This window comes from Schistocerca gregaria, chromosome X (genome assembly GCF_023897955.1).
Source record: "Schistocerca gregaria isolate iqSchGreg1 chromosome X, iqSchGreg1.2, whole genome shotgun sequence".
Taxonomy (NCBI): domain Eukaryota; kingdom Metazoa; phylum Arthropoda; class Insecta; order Orthoptera; family Acrididae; genus Schistocerca; species Schistocerca gregaria.
The window spans coordinates 328100101-328119452 of record NC_064931.1 but is presented as its reverse complement, the minus strand read 5'-3'; the positions used below and the strand labels follow the sequence as shown (position 1 = coordinate 328119452).

Below are 19352 nucleotides of genomic sequence, written 5' to 3'. Positions count from 1 at the left end.
ACAGGGTGTCCATAAAGTCCCTTTACAACTTCAAAATTTTATTATAACGGCAATTGTTGAAATATTTTAACAACATTCCTTTTATTGTAATCAGTGCTTATAAAAGTTTTTTTGACAGTGTTTAATAGACCTCTGTATGGGGGCCTTTAGTTACACGAAGCACAAGACTGTACTCGATTTCTTGCCATGTTCGCTGTTGCATAGCATCATCAATGGGGGCAATGGCGTTACAAATCCTTTGTTCAAGTCAGCAATGTGGCGAATGCGGTGGCCAAGGATTTGGCACATTCCTCCCAATCCATCTGTCTGGAAATGTTTCATTGGGGAACCAATGAACACACAGTAAACAATGTGGTGGTGCACCATGTTGCTGGAAAAGTATATTTGGTTGTAAATCAATCAGTTGTGGTGCTACTTATTCGGTCAGAAGGTCGAGGTAAGCATCTGCAGTAATTGTTGACTCGTTGAAGAAAAATGGACCAGTTATTCGGTTGCACATGATTCCACCCCACACACTCACTTTTGGACTATCCCGGTGAAGCTCTCTAGTCACATGGGGCGTTCAGATCCCCAGATTCTCACACTGTGTCTGATTACTGTCCCAGAAACAAGAAAAGTTGCGTCATCACTGAATCAAACTTGCTTGAGGAATGCTTCATTCTCCGAAAGGTGTTCCAGCATATTGAGTGCAAACTCTGTCTATTTTGGCTTGTCATTTGGCTCAAGTGTCTCTAATAGTTGCACTTTGTAAGCTTACAACCAAAAGTTCTTGTGGAGGACCTTATGTGTAGTCGAACGTGGTAGTTGCAACTGTCTGGCAGCAGTGTGGATGGACTTCGTAGGTGAACGAGTGAAGACGTTTAAAATGTGATCGATGGTTTCTCTTTATCCAACAATGTCCTTTCTCCATAAATTTTTTGTGCAATTCACCGATTGAAGGGTGCGATGGTGGACCCCTTCCATCCTTCATTCTGAAGTTTCATCGAGTCTTAACATTCGATTTTGTCTCAATAAACCAGGACACACATTTTGCCTTCTCTTGAGGAGTGGCCATTTTATAGAGGTTCAGTTCCTTCCATTAACACAGTATCTGAAACGAAAAATGTTAGTATATATAAAAATTGTATTAAACAGTGATTACATTAAAAGAAATTTTGTTAAAATATTACACTAACTGCCACTGCAATATAATTTTGAAGTTGTAAAGGGATTTTATTGACACCCTGTATTTTAAGTACCTTTAGTAACCATAAAGCAGCTGCAGACACTGTGGCCCCGCAAATGAAGAATTCAAATTTAAAAGTTATATGAAGCCACATTAACACTGACAACACTGGTAATGTGTGATTATAACCCCTGAGCTGATGTAGATCTATTTGCAATTAAGCAGTAATTCCATTTTTCTGGTCACTTTCCTGTCTCGACATTCTAAGGTTGTGTGTTCTGTTTTGCTCTAGGCCAGTGCTGGGATGGTCCCTTTGAAAAGAACATGGTCGATTTCCTTCCTCATCCATTCGTAATAAGATTTTGTGCGCTTTCTGTAATGACTGCACTCTTGACAGGGCATTAAACTCTAGTTTTCCTTCCTTTGATGAGCTGTTGAACATTATCTGATCACTAGTCACACTGGCATTGCATATAAATAGCTAATAAAATGGTTCAATTGTACTTCTGATAATGCTGCTGCAATATACCATTAATATGCTAAGTAAGTGGACCTGTAGCTATCATTGGGCTTCTTTCTCATGAAGCTACCACTCCCAACCACTTGAAATTTCTGTTAAGTACTTTGTAGCAGTACCGAATTAAGCCACCTTCAGCAAGGAATGTCATTCCATTTTCAATGTCATTCCATTTTCATTTAAAACCTGTGCCTCTGACAGGCATTGACAAATTAAATTCTATTGTGGCAAGGTTATAAGCTTTTGTGACCTTACATTCTAACTCCAATATTCCACCTTGTATTTTACATGTTTCATTTGTCTTACAAGGTATTCATAGCAAATTTAAATTGGGTAGAGAAATGCAGAACATTGAATAGAAAGTAAAGCACTTTATTTGTAGAGATTACAAGTAAAAAAAAAACATAATATTAAAAACAGTATTATTGATATAAATAAAATAAGTTGTTTTTATTGAAAAAAATTCATTCACTACTTGTTAATTAGTATTGCAGTTTGATAATATAAATTCCTTTGCCTCTCCCAGTCTAGACCAGTACGTAATAATGCCTTGTTTACTTGAAAGTGTTTTAGTTGTGCATGTACTATGTAAAGCTGAGAAAATCTTTTAATGATAATTTTACATGTACAGTTCCTCCCAAGGATTTGACCACACACTTCTTGAAAAGCCGTACTCTTAGTATTAATGACCACAGAATTGTGTGTTAAGAAATTTGCTTAGTAACAGCCCCTTGTTTTAAAAGCAGAAGTATGAGAACTGCAATCTCATACATTAACACAGGGTGTCATGAAATAAATATTTTGAAGACTTTGTATTACATGTGAGACAGTTTGTTTTTTTGATTCTGCAGACAAATGTGATAAGAATTTTTGTTGAAAATAAATTGTAAGTAACTAAATAAATAAAGGAAACTGGGATAATTTGTGTTCAAAAACTAATAAACAGGGTGTCCAGCATCCAGGAAAATAGGGGAAGGGAATTTTTGTGTTTTACCTAAAATCCCTCGAAAAGGCATGGTATTTGATTTGATTCTGGGCAGAGACATTTCCTTTACTTCTGCTTGGCTTGATGAAATGCTGCTCTCACCATTCACCCTCAGATCCATGCTGTGCAACCGACCTCCACCTGGGTTTTGGCATCTCCCAATCGCTTCCCTCATTCAGTCCAATACAGCAGCCAATCAGCCCAACCTGGTGGAGTCCAGACAAGCTGTGTGGAAGTTTGTTGTTGTTGGTATGGAATAGCTTGTATGAGTGCTGCTGCAACCTGGCCTTGCTACCCCAGTTTGTTGTTGTTGTGCTTTTGTGGCATGATGTGACCAGCAAGTATCTGTGTGGAGTAATTAGTGCAGTTTACATTTACGTATGTTCAAATGTAAGTATTGCCTTGTTTGCAAACAGTATGCAGTCACTGAGACACATGTTTTAGGATAGTTTGTGACTTATTCATATCCGTTTATTTTTAACCAGGAATACTAGGGCATGATAGGTTTGCATGCTGTACATTGTTTTGGATATATACTGAAAAATTACTGTTGTATGTACCAACAGCTATTGATCTGATTGCGTTGTATACAAATAAGTGTGATTACAGCTCTGTAGCAGCAAGTATAAAATAGTGTGATTAGAACACTAGCAAGCAGTCATTGCACTTTGGCACGTGGTTGTTGGTTTAGTTAACATGGAGCTGAAGCCTACAATGTGAACAGTGAAATGCAGGTGGCCAGAGGGTGGCTGGGGATTGTGGGAGTTGTTGGCTTGGGCATATGGGGGGAGGGGGGGGGGGAGCAACTCTTTGCATCATTTATATTGTCACTGGCTAACATTTCTGATGCTGCTGTTGGTCTTTGTCAATAAGAACTACTTTCAATTACATGCACACAAGGAAGATTTTATGATGGTAGGTGAGGGGATGGGATGGAAGTTGTTCGTAACAAAGAAAGAAATGCAGGTTGCAAAAAATCGCCACTTTCAGGAAAGAAAAGTAGTATTCCTAATTGGCATCCATGTAATTTTTGTCTGCTGTGATACAGGCTTAGAGTTCAACATGCTGTTGTGGTGTGTCCCAGCAACCAGGTCCTATTGAGGTAGTCACATGAAGCACATACTGCAGGAACTTCTGGCTGATGGTCGATAATGCTAGATTACATGTAGAGGGATGCTGTGATGAAGGCAGAGATCCATTTGTGTTTTTCGGCTGCTGTGAGACTCCTATCTTCTCACGACATTGGAAGCTTGTTAACCTCTTATCAGTTATGTTCCCAGACGGTAACATTGCCACTAAAATGCAGCTTCAAGAGCTAAAAGTAAGTTATAGCATTGTTTTGGACTAGAGCTACTTTTCACTAAACAACTACAGAATGTTGTTGCTGTATCTGACATGGTAGTGTCAGAGTTTGATCTGTTTTTGCGTCTTTAGAAAAGTACATTGGGCCATGTTTTGAGGAGGTATCTTACTTCAGTTTTTTTGAGATAAAGTGCTGCAAAAGATTTAGGATGATTTTGGACAGGTGCATCCCAATCTAAGGTAAATCTGAAAAGGCAAGTCATTCAGGTGGTAATCCAGAGGGTCCCATGGTTTTATACCGTGGGACAGGTTGTATTAACAATAGTTGGAATCTTGTTCAGCTTCTGAGAGCTTCATATAATTTATTAAACATGTTTGTTTCCACCAAGCTGATTTCAGAAATATTACAAGCACCTCTGTTTTACTGCAGAAGTTTTGCACCATTGTGGGAAATAAAATGGTTTGTCTGGGCTCAGCAAATATTAATGGCTATTTAAAAACATGTAAAGTAAATAGGGACGGAAGTAGGTAAAACTGAAACCTGAGGTCACTACTGGAATCCTAAGAATCATAGCAACCAAGTAGTGTGTGTGTCTTTGAGGGACAAGATGCTGATAGCTCATTTCACCTTTTTTTGAGACTGGACACCCAGGTTGAGTAGTTTCTGACTAAATTTCAGTCAGGTGCCCCCTCAACTTCACTTCTCTATACTTCCCTCCATTCTGTGGCCAGAGAATAAGGAGAAAATTTGTCAAACAGAAAGGTCATAGAAACAGACTAGCTAAAAAATAGATCTGAATGACAACATTAATTAGTTACAACCTCAGAAAGTGGACATCAGGTAAAAAAAAAAAAAAAAAAAAAAAAAAAAAAACTGTTGGCCTATGGGAGGAAGATGTCTTTGCATTCTGGAATAAGTGCCTTACATTTATGAAGAGTGTGGTAACCAAAGTTTTGGATAAATTACCCTTGGCATACTCTGTTGTGAAGGACATTCCAAGTTTAGACCCACAAGTGCCAGTTAACGGTACCTATGAGAAAAGACATTTAGGTCATAGCATTGACACATTACCTTAAATCACTTTGGTGGTCACAAGCCTGATGCCATTGCTGATGAGTTCCAAAATGTAGTAGAAACCGTGTCAGTAAAGGAAACCCTCAAAGAATTTGATGGGGATCATGTTCACATCAATCAGTTCTGAATGATGGTCATTGTGATCAAGAGTGGAAATGAAAATGTGAAGAGATTTATCAAGGTTGCTTGCATTCTCGTCCATGACAATGCCAGCCTTGGAAAAGATTTCTCTGACAGCTCTATTCTGGTCAAAAATTTGACAAGCCTCTTTCACAGCTTTTTGTGCTTTTCCTGATGCAGTCAAGGTAACAGGGCTTTTATCTCTGTAACTATAACAAAGCAGTTAATACATAGCTTCCAAAATGCACATGGTGAAAAGTCCTCAAAAGAAAATGAGAGAAAGAATAAAGTGAATAGAAAAAAGCTAAGGGGGGAGGGGGGCTAATTTAAAATGCTGAGAAAGAGGTTTCTTAATTTCAAGCAGTAGTTCTATCATTACAAAATATCTGTCTAGTCTATTGCTATTCCTTCCATAATCATTTTGCTCAAACAGTATTTGAATATTATTCTTAGATCTCTTTGTAAAAACTGCAATTTTTTACTAAGATATCTTTGAAACCTAGTCTCATTCTAATTTTTCTGTATTTTTTTTTATTAAAATTACATTTTACACTTAATTTAATTTTCAGATCCTGGTATGTTTATTTCTTGGTTAAAGTGAACAATGTTCATTTTGAGGTATTTTTTCCTTTTTTCCTCAGAGTATAGCCCCCGTCATAAAATTGATCAAAATTGATTAGTGACAAAGTGCAACACGGCCCTGGAAAAAGCAAAAGTCTTTCTGGAAAACTCAGGGGATTTTTTTTAGAATTGCTGGACACCCTGCTAAATCATCATGGAGACTATAATGCACAAACTATTCTGAATGTAGGTGTATAATGTTATTCTAGTGCTGTATTTGATTACTGCTATTGTTCAATTTTTGTTCACGGACTCCTCAGGATGCCATCCCTATAGCTCAGTATGGAGGACGCCATGCTGTGACAATGTTAGCTGGTGGTGGTATAGGCCCAGAGTTGATGAATTACGTGAAACAAGTCTTCAGGTAAATTTTACTTTTTATGTCTGTTCACTAAATGGAGTAGTTGTAAGTTTATCAATACTTCTGTTGCTGCAAACACACAAAAATGGTGAAATTCTTTTTATGGTCAAACTTACAAAGCAGTAAAATATAGCACCAAAGATGTTGTAAGTGTACAATCCTTGTAATAAAAATCTCACCATATTACGTGTAGTATCACCTCTGTGTGTTGTCGTAGTTGGTTAACTCAAGGAAGGACATTGTCTGAAAGCCTGGCAGAGAAATTGGTGGCTGGAGAGGCAGGTGTCGATAGTACCCTTCCCTCCACATTTTGCTTCTTCCATCCACAGTCTCACCATAGACCTAATTCAGCAGAAATCTGAAGCCATTAGGCCTGCACCTGTGAGCGTAGAATCTAACATGTCAAGCCTTGCTGTCAAACTGTACTGTCAACAAGGATGTTTGACACTTGTATGATACTAGAAAATTCTGGGTGGATTACAAATAATGAAAGGAATAAATGTAACCATTCACTGTATAGTTGAGGTGTTGATCGTTCTACAGACATGCGAAAAAGATTTCAAATGTTCCTGAGCTTTCAGTGTTCTCCTCCAGTGCTAACTACTACAAAATGCACATACACATACATGTCTACAGTGTGCCACCACAGTAGTCTGATCAAGTTGTGTTGGTTGGAGCAGGGGAGCAGATGAGGTGGAAAAAGTTGTTGGGAGGGAGGCAGAAGTCTAGGGGAAGGGTGGCTAATGGCTAGGAGGTTGGGGCAGTAAGGTAACATAATTGGGGCAGGTGGAGAAGTTGCATGTGACACAGTATGGAGTGGTTGGTTGATAGGGGGAAGATGGATCTTATGAAGAGAAGATTGTATTCTGGGGTAAAGGAGGGGGGGAGGAGGAGTAGGTGTGCTACAGGTGGCACATATTGGTAAGCAGCCATCAAAGTCAAGCATTTTGTGTCCATTGGTGTTTCCTGCCACAGGGTGGTCAACTTTACTCTGGACGACAGTTTGGCGGTGACTGTTCATTTACCAAACGAGGTGGCGCAGTGGTTAGCACGCTGGATTCACATTCAGGAGGACCACGACGGCTCAAATCCGTGTCTGGGGCCCTATTCTATATCATTCAGACTGATCGGTGCAGTAGGTTAGCCTCGGTAGTGACATCATTTTCAGTTCTTTATCCAAAGTTGCTTTTCTGTAAACTGCTGAGACCTGTTACTGATCGGTCCTCCTGCCAAGTTTTCGACAACTGTACCATGGGGTTTTGGATTATAGTATGCCCCTGTTGTTCGGTTTGGTGTGATTTATTTGCACCTATAATTTGTTATTTTAAACATATTGAGCAGTTTTAGTGTGAGATTTAGTGACTGTGTTACAGAAAAATCACCAGGACGTGTCCAGGTGGAAAGTGAGTTCATAATAGACAACTTTCCTTTGTTAGAAATATGGTTTGTATTGTTGTTATTGTAAGTGATTATAACATAAAGAAAAACAGTTTCAGTCAATATTCTCACAAAATACGTGTTATTTTTATGTAATTAAAAAATCATTAATTTTCAAAAGGTCAGCTCTGCTTACGTGTATCACATGAGTGTTAGCTGAAATTACTAGTGACCTTGCGTACTTTTTTCCTCTAATGGTTTGCTTATTAATTATCAAAACATGTTTAAAATTTTTAAGTAACAATGTAAGTGCCACAGAAAATTGCACGAGTCTCTATGTGGAAACAACAAGGCCACTTATTGACAAAAAGTGTGCCTTCATTCAAATATATTTAGATAAGCATTACAATACAAAAGTTTGTAATGTTTGGTATTTGTTGGAACATTTAAGGGCGGATGGTTTCCATCGTCATTTCACTAAACACAACAGCTACAGTTAGACACAGAATCAACATAGGTTTCCCTAAATGGCAGTACTATGCAGCTTTGATGCCTTAGTACAGTCAGGATCAAAAATGGACCATGTGAGACCTATGAAAAATTGTGTCGAATGAGGCTCGACATCAGAGTGGAAGACAAGATTTCCAATGTAGAGCACCACTCGCCATTGGAGTGGAAAGGGTTAAGGAAGATGTTTGTACAAGGTAGCATTGAACACTGTGGTAAGATGTTCACTTGGAAATATGTGGTCACCTAAATACGCCAATAAAGATTTTACAACCAAAAGTAGGCAACATTTTATTTTAAATAGTTTGTTATGACTGAAGAATTGTTATTAAAAACATACAGTAGTGAAACAGCCGCCATAATTCCATTATTTAACCTTTCTGTGTTCTTATTCATCTACATCTGCATCAATACTCCGCAAACCACTGTAAGGTGTGTGGGAGAGGGTATCTGTACCACTACTTGTCATTTCCCCTCCTGTTACACTTGCAAATGGAGTGAGGGAAAAACAACTGTGTGTACACCTCCGTATGAGCCCTAATATCTTGTATCTTATCGTCATGGTCCTTATGCATGATGTATGTTGGTGGCAGTAGAATTGCTCAGCAGTCAGCTTCAAATGCCAGTTCTCTAAATTTTCTTAATAGTGTTTCCCAAAAAGAACACCGCCTTCCCTCTAGAGATTCCATTTGAGTTGCTGAAGCATCTCTATAACACTTGCGGTTTGTTCAAACCTCCTAGTTACAAATCTAACAGCCTTCTCTGAATTTCTTCGATATCTTTCTTCAATCAAACCTGGTATGGATCCCAAATCCTCGAGCAGAACTCAAGAATACATTGCACCAGCATCCTATATTCGGTCTCCTTTTTTTACATGGGAACCACTCTTCTTAAAATTCTCGCAATAAGTCAAAGTCAACCATTTGCCTTCCGTACCATAGTTTTCACATGCTTGTTCCACCTCATATCGCTGTGCAATGTTACACCCAGATATTCCGTGTCCAAGGAGTCATTTTAAGCTATTAAAAAAGTTCCTGCAAAATTTTGCTAGATGCATTCCTTCAGAAAGTCATTTTCTTGAGACTCTTCCATGTGGACTATTAACTTAATCCAGTATTTCACAGTAACATTATCAATAGCTTCTACAAGTAAATTCTGCACATCTTTAATTGGAATGTGCAATTTCTGGATGCCATATTTCCTTTCATTTGCACAAAACATATTTCCTATTACCTTGGCTTTGCAATGATAAAATGGAAGCTTTGCATCCTTACATGCAGTTTCTGCTACTAAGCAGTCAATTTCAAACATTATAAAGATGCTTGTCATGCCATACGTTCTCCTACATATCATGCTTTCGCATAGCAGTCCAAAAGAAATATTTATCTCTTCCGGCCACTGTGTAATATCTTCCCTCCTTGTAGTTTGAATTAGAGGTTATGTCCATTTTTGAATTGTAACTGTGCTTATCCTTCATTATCACTCAACTCTCCCTGGAACACTGTAATGAAGTAAAAACCACTGTTTAAACACATCACTGTACACCACCTCATATTGATTACCAGTTTTGCTGGATGTAAATATTACCTTTGCATATTTAATGAAACCATTTTGCGATGATCCTGCATGATAACCAATGATTGTTTCTTTTGGCTGTCAGCACTTTGTCTCCACTTGCCCTTCTAAGCGCCAGCTAGATGTTCGTTCCCACACAATATTGCTTGAGCCAGGTCTGATAAAGATATTAAATAGGATGACAATTATTTTCTTTCCTGTCATAGTGCCATTTTTCTGAGAAAAGTTAATCTAGATGCTGCCTTATCAGATATCTCTGGCAGAATGCAGTAGTTGTTGCCATAGCTTCAGTATATAAATTCCAAAGATTTCAGAATTGTCACTCGAATGGTGGTCCGTTGTGAAGTTAATTTTGTCATTTAAAATATCTGCTACTCTGACATGTGGGATACATGCTACAAGTGTGATATGAACTACATTCTTCTGGAAGCAGTCCAAATTGATGACAGTTATCCTACAAATATATTTTCTTAGTGATAGTGAAGGGTGACTAAAATTTAATAGTAATGGGTGACTGGAATTCGGTAGTAGGAAAAGGGAGAGAAGGAAACGTAGTAGGTGAATATGGACTGGGGCAAAGAAATGAAAGAGGAAGCCGCCTTTTAGAATTTTGCACAGAGCAAAACTTAATCATAGCTAACACTTGGTTCAAGAATCATAAAAGAAGGCTGTATACATGGAAGAAGCCTGGAAATACTGACAGGTTTCAGATAGATTATATAATGGTAAGACAGAGATTTAGGAACCGGGTTTTAAATTGTAAGACATTTCCAGGGGCAGATGTGGACTCTGACCACAATCTATTGCTTATGACCTGTAGATTAAAACTGAAGAAACTGCAAAAAGGTGGGAATTTAAGGAGATGGACCTGGATAAACTAAAAGAACCAGAGGTTGTACATAGTTTCAGGGAGAGCATAAGGGAGCAATTCACAGGAATGGGGGAAAGAAATACAGTAGGAGAAGAATGGGTAGCTTTGAGGGATGAAGTAGTGAAGGCAGCAGAGGATCAAGTAGGTAAAAAGACGAGGGCTAGTAGAAATCCTTGAGTAACAGAAGAAATATTGAATTTAATTGATAAAAGCAAAAAATATAAAAATGCAGTAAATGAAGCAGACAAAAAGGAATACAGACGTCTCAAAAATGAGATCGACACGAAGTGCAAAATGGCTAAGCAGGGATGGCTAGAGGACAAATGTAAGGATGTAGAGGCTTATCTCACTAGGGGTAAGATAGATACTGCCTACAGTAAAATTAGAGAGACCTTTGGAGAAAAGAGAACCACTTGTATTAACATCAAGAGCTCAGATGGAAACCCAGTTCTAAGCAAAGAAAGGAAAGCAGAAAGGTGGAAGGAGTATATAGAGGGGTCTATACAAGGGCGATGTACTTGAGGACAATATTATGGAAATGGAAGAGGATGTAGATGAAGATGAAATGGGAGATACAATACTGCGTGAAGAGTTTGACAGAGCACTGAAAGACCTGAGTCGAAACAAGGTCTCCGGAGTAGACAAAATTCCATTGGAACTACTGATGGCCTTGGGAGAGCCAGTCCTGACAAAACTCTACCATCTGGTGAGCAAGATGTATGAGACAGGCGAAATAACCTCAGACATCAAGAAGAATATAATAATTCCAATCCCAAAGAAAGCAGGTGTTGACAGATGTGAAAATTACCGAACTATCAGTTTAATAAGTCACACCTGCAAAATACTAACTCGAATTCTTTACAGACGAATGGAAAAACTGGTAGAAGCCGACCTCAGGGAAGATCAGTTTGGATTCCGTAGAAATGTTGGGACACGTGAGGCAATACTGACCCTACAACTTATCTTAGAAGCTAGATTAAGGAAGGGCAAACCTACGTTTCTAGCATTTGTAGACTTAGAGAAAGCTTTTGACAATGTTGACTGGAATACTCTCTTTCAAATTCTGAAGGTGGCAGGGGTAAAATACACGGAGCGAAAGGCTATTTACAATTTGTACAGAAACCAGATGGCAGTCATAAGAGTTGAGGGACATGAAAGGGAAGCAGTGGTTGGGAAGGGAGTGAGACAGGGTGGTAGTCTCTCCCCGATGTTATTCAATCTGTATATTGAGCAAGCAGTGAAGGAAACAAAAGAAAAATTTGGAGTAGGTATTAAAATCCATGGAGAAGAAATAAAAACTTTGAGGTTCACCGGTGACAGCAAAGGACTTTGTAACGTTCCCTCTTTCTGTTTATTTAGGTTTGATTTGTTTGATTGTTATTCTTTATTTCTATTATTTGGAATCTTTTTTTTTTATTAAATTGAGCCTGAAACTTACGTAATAAATACTTCGCATGAAGTACGATTTGCAGCATAAACAAAAATTAATTTCGGAAATGTAATCCACTGAACATTAAAAGTAAAGCTTTTGAACAACGCGCGTGACTGACTAGATACATTCAGAGGGTACGTACATTTGCGTGCGAGTGGTTGCGGTCTGATGAGAAATTTTCATTGTGAAATAATTTTGTCGTAACACACTCGGAGATTGCGAACGTACATTCAGAGTAGAGGCACGTACGTTATATCATTCCCCGTGGCCTGGGTAAAAGAATGGCAATTATTTAAATCTAAGAGTATTTCTTTTGCATTGGACTAGTATTTTTATAAGAAAAAGAAGATTGCAGGTTCTGAATGTCTCGGCAAAACGAATCGGAAGTAATTTTAGCGGCCACGAAAGGAAAGTAGAGAGCACAATCACGTACCTCTATTGTTGAGCAGCGCCGTTTTGAAGATCTTCGGTTCCATCTAAAACTCGCCTTCTCTGCTTAACATAAATACTCCATAGGCATGGGAATAAGGCTTGTTGTGCGATGAAAATAATATAAAACACATCTTGCGTCTTTTAACTCATTCTTTTACCACACACACACACACACACACACACACACACACACACACACACACACACACTAGTAATTAGACAGTACGACATCCCACCAGCCCATCAGAACAAAAAATAGTCGTTCATACAAGAAATAAAAAAACGAAAGGCGAAATTGTTCCTATGTCTCTCAAAGATAAAAAGTTTACCAGATATTTCTCTGGTGTGTCACTGGAACAATTTTTCAGCACCTCTGCGATTAAATCACAATATTTTCATTTCCTTTACATCTTGAAGTGCAGTTGAATGGAATTGATAGTGTCTTGAAAGGAGGATATAAGATGAACATCAACAAAATCAAAATGAGGATAATGGAATGTAGTTGAATTAAGTCGGGTGATGCTGAGGGAATTAGATTAGGAAATGAGACACTTGAAGTAGTAAAGGAGTTTTGCTATTTGGGGAGCAAAATAACTGATGATGGTCGAAGTGGAGAGGATATAAAATGTAGACTGGCAATGGCAAGGAAAGCGTTTCTGAAGAAGAGAAGTTTGTTAACATCGAGTATAGATTTAAGTGTCAGGAAGTCATTTCTGAAAGTATTTGTATGGATTGTAGCCATGTATGGAAGTGAAACATGGACGATAAATAGTTTGGACAAGAAGAGAATAGAAGCTTTTGAAATGTGGTGCTACAGAAGAATGCTGAAGATTAGATGGGTAGATCACATAACTAATGAGGAAGTATTGAATAGGATTGGTGAGAAGAGAAGTTTGTGGCACAACTTGACCAGAAGAAGGGATCGGTTGGTAGGACATGTTCTGAGGCACCAAGGGATCACCAATTTAGTATTGGAGGGCAGCGTGGAGGGTAAAAATCGTAGAGGGAGACAAAGAGATGACTACACTAAGCAGATTCAGAAGGATGTAGGTTGCAGTAGGTACTGGGAGATGAAGAAGCTTGCACAGGATAGAGTAGCATGAAGAGCTGCATCAAACCAGTCTCAGGACTGAAGACCACAACAACAACAACAACAGTGATTGTAACTTAATTTATTTATCACAGGTTTCCATTCCATATGTTATTGCACACATTCTCTTCACTGTTTAGATTTACATCTGTATTCTGCAAACCACTGTGAAGTACATGGCAGGTGGTACATCCCATTGTGCCAGTTATTAGGATTCCTTCTCGTTCCATTCACGTATGGAGCATGATTGTTTGAATGATTCTGTGTGTACTGTAATTATTCTAATTTTATCCTCGTTATCCTATGTGAGTGATACATAGGGTGGGGGGGTGTATAGTGTATTCTTAGAGTCGTCCTTTAGACTTTGTTAGTAGACTTTCTCGGAATAGTTTATGTTCATCTTCAAGAGTCTGCCAGTTCAGTTTCTTCAGTATTTGTGTGACTCTTTCCCATGGATCAAACTAACTTGTGACCATTCATGCTGCTCTTCTCTGTATACATTCAATATTCCCTGTTAGTCCTATTCAGTACAGGTCCCACACATTTGAACAATATTCTAGAACCTGTTACATGAATTGCTATCCTTCATTATCACTCAGCTCTCCCTGGAACACTGTAATGAATAAAAAACCAGTGCTTAAACACATCACTGTTCACCACCTCATGATGCTCTCCTAACAGCCAAACATGTTTGATTCAGCATCTGATTGCACTTCCCCAGTATTCTACCAATAAACCGAAGTTGACCACGTGCTATACCCACAACTGAGTCTATGTGATCATAGTGTTTTATATCTTTTAAATCCTCACAAAGTGTTACACCCAAGTATTTGAATGAATTGGCTGAATTCAACAGCTACTCATTGATATTACAGTCATGGGATACTACGTTTTTTTCATTGTGTGAAGTGCACGGTTTTACAATTTTTAACGTTTAAAGCAAGTTACCAATCTTTGCACCACTTTGAAATTTTATCTAGATCTGACAGAATATTTATGTGGTTTCTTTCAGACATTATTCATTATAGATAACTGCATCATCTGCAAAAAGTCTTAGGTTGCTATTAATATTGTCTACAAGGTCATTAATATACAACATAAACAACAAGGGCCCCAACACACTTCCTTGCGGCACACCTGAAGTTACTTCTACATCTGACTATGACTCTCCATCCAAAATAACATGCTGTGTCTTCCCTACCAAAAAGTCCTCGATACAGTTGCAAATATCAATTGATACCTGTATGATCATACTTTTACAATAAGTGTAAATACAATTGTACAGAGTCAAATGCTTTTCGGAAATTATGAAACACTTCATCTACCTGCCTGCCTTAATCCAAAGCCTTCAGTATGTCATGTGAGAAAAGTGCAAGTTGAGTTCCCTTGACTGATGTTTTCAGAATCTATGCTGATTGGCATGGAGTTCAGTCTGTTAGAGATACCTCATTATGTTTAAGCTGAGAATATGTTCTAAGATTCTATAACAAATTGATATGGGGCAGTAGTTTTGTGGATCACTTCTACTACCCTTCTTGCAGACGGTTGTGACCCATGGTTTTTTCCAAGAACTGGCACATTTTTTTGTTCAAGGGATCAAGGATAGATTATAGGTAGAAGAGGGGCTAACTCAACCACAAATTCAGTATAGAATGTGATAGGGATCCCATCAGGCCTTGTATGTAGGACTTGTGCATATTTTCCTGTGTCAGCTGACTTAAAACATGATTGCAGGCTGTTTATTAGCATCCCTTCTTTCATCATAAATTAACACATTGAAAACACTTATTCTTGTTGTTAAACATCAGTTCATGCACTGGGAGTGAACTGTCAGCTTCGAATGTGTTAATTAAGCTGACAAGGTGAATGTATGGAAGCAAGTGGAAAAGTCTTAAGCTTTCACTAAAAACCCAATCCAAGTGGTCAAAGTATTGTGGAGAACATCATTTTTGCATTCATCAAATGCCGCATCCTTCCAGTACGAAACCTTTCACGTAGATTGGACCATAATTTCTGTTGACACAATATCGCATTATGTACGTCCTTGGTGTTTTTGTCTGTGGTTGCAGTTTTGTGATATACTTAATGTAGATCATATTCAAGGAAAGTGCAACCATGTTGAATATCATTGTCCACATCTCAGACGTTAATAATGAAGTACGAACTTCCTTATAAACCCTCTCCAGATCTGCATACATTTTTGTTTGCAGTAAACTGCATGGCAAATAATTTTATGATAGCACAGTATTACAGATTGTCAATTTGAATGAACCCTATACAACACGTTGTGGAAACAAAACTGATCAGTGGCACTTCTGTTATTATTCGACAGGAACCAACATAACAAAAACTGAAATTTTGTCATTTTCAGTGCTATCACTGTGCCAAGCTGAGAAATTTCTCCCCTCTACATATTTTGTCTCCAGTTTTCAGTTTGTCCTCAGCTGAGTTATCTGTACTTTCCAGTGGTGAGTGGTGATTTATTGCATTATTGGATGCCCTGAGCTTTGTTCTGTCTTTTAGGCAGGCATGTACTGTACACAAGAACAGTGAATATTGCAGTACACAATTAGGACTTCCAGAGGCTTAGTTGCAACTTAGAGAGTAGTAGGATGCTGTACTTGATACTGATTGATACTTGACCTGAAGAAAGTTGGAAGACTGCATAACAGCCCATAAACTATTCTGTACAACAGGGTACATCCGGTCAACTTTGTTGTTGTGTACTGTGGCAGTGGTGACTGCTGTGAAAGATAATACTAAGAAGGTGCTGTTTGTTCAGATATGTCCAACAAAGATACTGATTGAGACCCTACATAGGTCTGTCTGTTCATTTTGGTAACTCAAAGGCTTACATGATCCCGAGTGTATGTAATAAATTGGGCTCCTGAGATGTATATGCTTTGTCGGACTACCTTATCCATGGCTTATTCAAGCACTACACCACAAATAAGAGAAACTATAAGAAGGTGATAAGTAAAAATGCTCTTGGGGATGCTGCAAAGATCGACCACTGACAACAGTAATGTGGGTGGGAGTGCTTTTGGCTCATGGCCCACTTAGGAATATAATTTACAAAATAATTGGGATCTGATGAGGGAATTAAAGCTTTCTGGCTTTGTGTATCTGTTACCCAAAAGACGTCAAAATGTTGTCGTCGTAGCTTTGACATACAGTGAAAATTTTGGGAGGGCTGAGATAAACAGCACAGTTTATTTTTGGACCAATGATGGGTAGTTGCTGCTTCTGCCGCTGCTCCTTCCACTGTGGGAGCTGAGAGCTGGTTCAGTAGGAGTTGCTGCTGTTAATGTTCAAAGATATGTATTAGTATTAGATCCAGTGTACGTTTTAACTGCTCACATGAAAATTACACCCCAGTTATTTGCTAAAGTTCCAACTGCTGCAGACAGGTGTTATTGAACAGAAGTGAGGATTTTTTACTCAAGTGATCTACCGAAATATTGGCAGTTACATAACACAAGCTGTGATGGCTTCCTGTATGGTTTAGCTGCTTCCATTATCTCTGATGAGTTGTGGGGTTTAATAAAGTTGAAAATTAAAGAATTCAAATTATGGTTTCATGAGAATATATTAAGTGCATGCAGTCCTGCCCCACCCCCAATCCCCCTCCTTCCCCATTTCTGTGAACCTCACATTTCTACTCCAAAAGAGTAAACCATTAACTAACTTCAGGAAGAGATCAGTTGTTCTTAGTGTTGCACATATTGTTACATTCATTAATTATACAGCACTTGCAATAAGCTATGCAGGCCATTCTGTTCTATTTATGAGCATATTCTGCTACCTCCAGTACCTCATCCACTCTTGCTCTACACTTTTCCAAGCCTTTGTAGGAGAATGATAATAATGTGCAAGAATGGACTTAAATTCTCCTCTGGATTTAAATTCTCCTCATAAATTTACCTGTGATAGTTTTAACTACCCATGACACATATGACTTTGTATTAACTACAGTAAAAGTAAGTTTTTAACTTCAGAAGTCCAGTGAAATTTGCAATTCGGTGAAGTAAAAACAATTTTCTTTAGTACTTCACAAAGGATTATTCAGGAAGTATTGTTGTCATGTTTATTGACTATATGAATAAATAATGAAGAGTAATAATAAATGCATTTTGGCACAACCTTTAATTTTCCTAGAATTCATTGCCTATGAACATTCCAGCTGTTTTTTTTATAAGTAGTGAACTACAATAAGCATAAAATTAAATTTGAGTGCTTTTAAAACATAACATAAGCATTGTAACATAAAAAATGTCACTTTTCCCACAAAATTTGGGAATATTTCAAATTAAATTTTTGTAAGTGTCAATAGTGGACACCAGTATGGTTCTGAACATTTCAGTAATAAAAGTTCATTGACAACATGATTGTCACTTATGCAGCAGCACTGAAGTTATGATGTTGGGAAGTCCTCACCAGTGGGAAAGTAGGTTTAATATGTAGTGCAGATACATTTCTTGGGCTGATTTGGCTTGTTATTAACATTTAAATTTTTAGTGATAAATGTCAAGAAAATTCCTGTTTTCCGTGAATTTTGTTTATGCAGCTACTGCAGTGTTCAGACTTTTCTCTTTTTGTGACCCTTCTTTTTTACAACCACTCTCATATTTGAAGTCCAAATAAAATACAGTATATTTAGCATTTTTCATATGAAGATTGGACACATTAACTGTAAAACAGAATTACTGTACAGTCAGCTTTTGTGAACAGTTGTTTATTGTTTTTAATTGTTGTTTACATTTTTAGAGTTGGTGGTGTGCCAGTCGATTTTGAGGATGTGCAAATGAACCCAAAGAGTGAAAGTAATGAAGATCTAGAATACGCAATAACTTCAATTAGGAGAAATGGTGTTGCTATAAAAGGTACATATATTGTAAAGTAGTAAAACTTAAGTAGCCACAAAATGTGCCACTTGAAACTATTCACTTGAAAAGCTCCCACTTGAATTCCAGTTACAATAAAGTAGGTTTTAATGTAGTGTCAGTCTCCTTAGTTATTATTATTATTATTATTATTATTATTATTATTATTAGTAGTAGTAGTAGTAGTAGTAGTAGTAGTAGTAGTAGTAGTTAAAAGCGTTCTTGAGTTTAATGTATTGTCTTCTGAAATATGATAAAAATTTATTCTGGGCACTTAGCCATTTTAGTAATCAGTTATTAATTTCAAGTATTAGAGATATTGCAAACCAATAAAAAAATATGTTTGAGTATTTCACAGATTAATCATGCTGGTTAACATTTAAATCTAGGATAATAACCATTTAGTTTCTATAACTATCAGGTCAGGAGTTTCCACTGTCATTTTTGCCATACAATGGACTGCTTAAATTGTTACCTATTTAGAAGAATATTTACCTCCAAAAATTGAGTGTGTTTTTATATTTATTTAAGAGTCTTACTTAAGTTCAGATTTCTGATTCCCATTTCATAATTTGGACACTGAAACGCCCACATACATAGCTTTGGTAAATTGTCTGAATGCTTTTATAATTTTTGATCATTTTCTGTGAGCAGTAAAAAGGGTTTGACAGTTTGTCTGAAATTGGGTCTTGTCTTCTGCTATCTTAGTATTGGATTATGTTAGAGGTGGTAAGGCAGTGACCTACTGATCATGTTTGAAACACTCAAATCTGATTTCTGACTTCCCATTGTTTCAGAAAATTTTTGAAAGCTTTTGGTGATTTATTCTCTACACAAAGGGTTGCAAAAGCATACTTCAAACATTAGTAATAAATTGAAGCGAATAGTGTAAAAGAGGAGACACAAATACAGTGAGACCTCAACCTAAGAAATTAATACATATTCAAAAGTTACTTGCTACCTCAGTATCTCCCGTACCTCCTTTTTTTTTAATTTAAAAATAGTAATCTTAAGATTCACTGCACACCCAATACATTAC

The 19352-nt window shown here is 37.6% G+C and overlaps 1 protein-coding gene across 5 annotated transcripts in view; it reads left to right on the top strand.

Moving 5' to 3' along the window:
- Positions 1 to 19352, top strand: part of LOC126299468 (isocitrate dehydrogenase [NAD] subunit gamma, mitochondrial) — a 115256-nt gene that overhangs the window by 4439 nt on the left and 91465 nt on the right. For all 5 annotated transcript variants that reach the window (XR_007552814.1, XM_049991393.1, XM_049991392.1 and 2 more), the window contains exons 3-4: positions 6046 to 6149; positions 18198 to 18313. Coding sequence is in view for 4 of the 5 variants with exons in the window: in XM_049991393.1 (XP_049847350.1) it covers positions 6046 to 6149; positions 18198 to 18313 (220 nt within the window). In the remaining variant the exon portion in view is untranslated. The remainder of the gene's footprint in view (positions 1 to 6045; positions 6150 to 18197; positions 18314 to 19352) is intronic.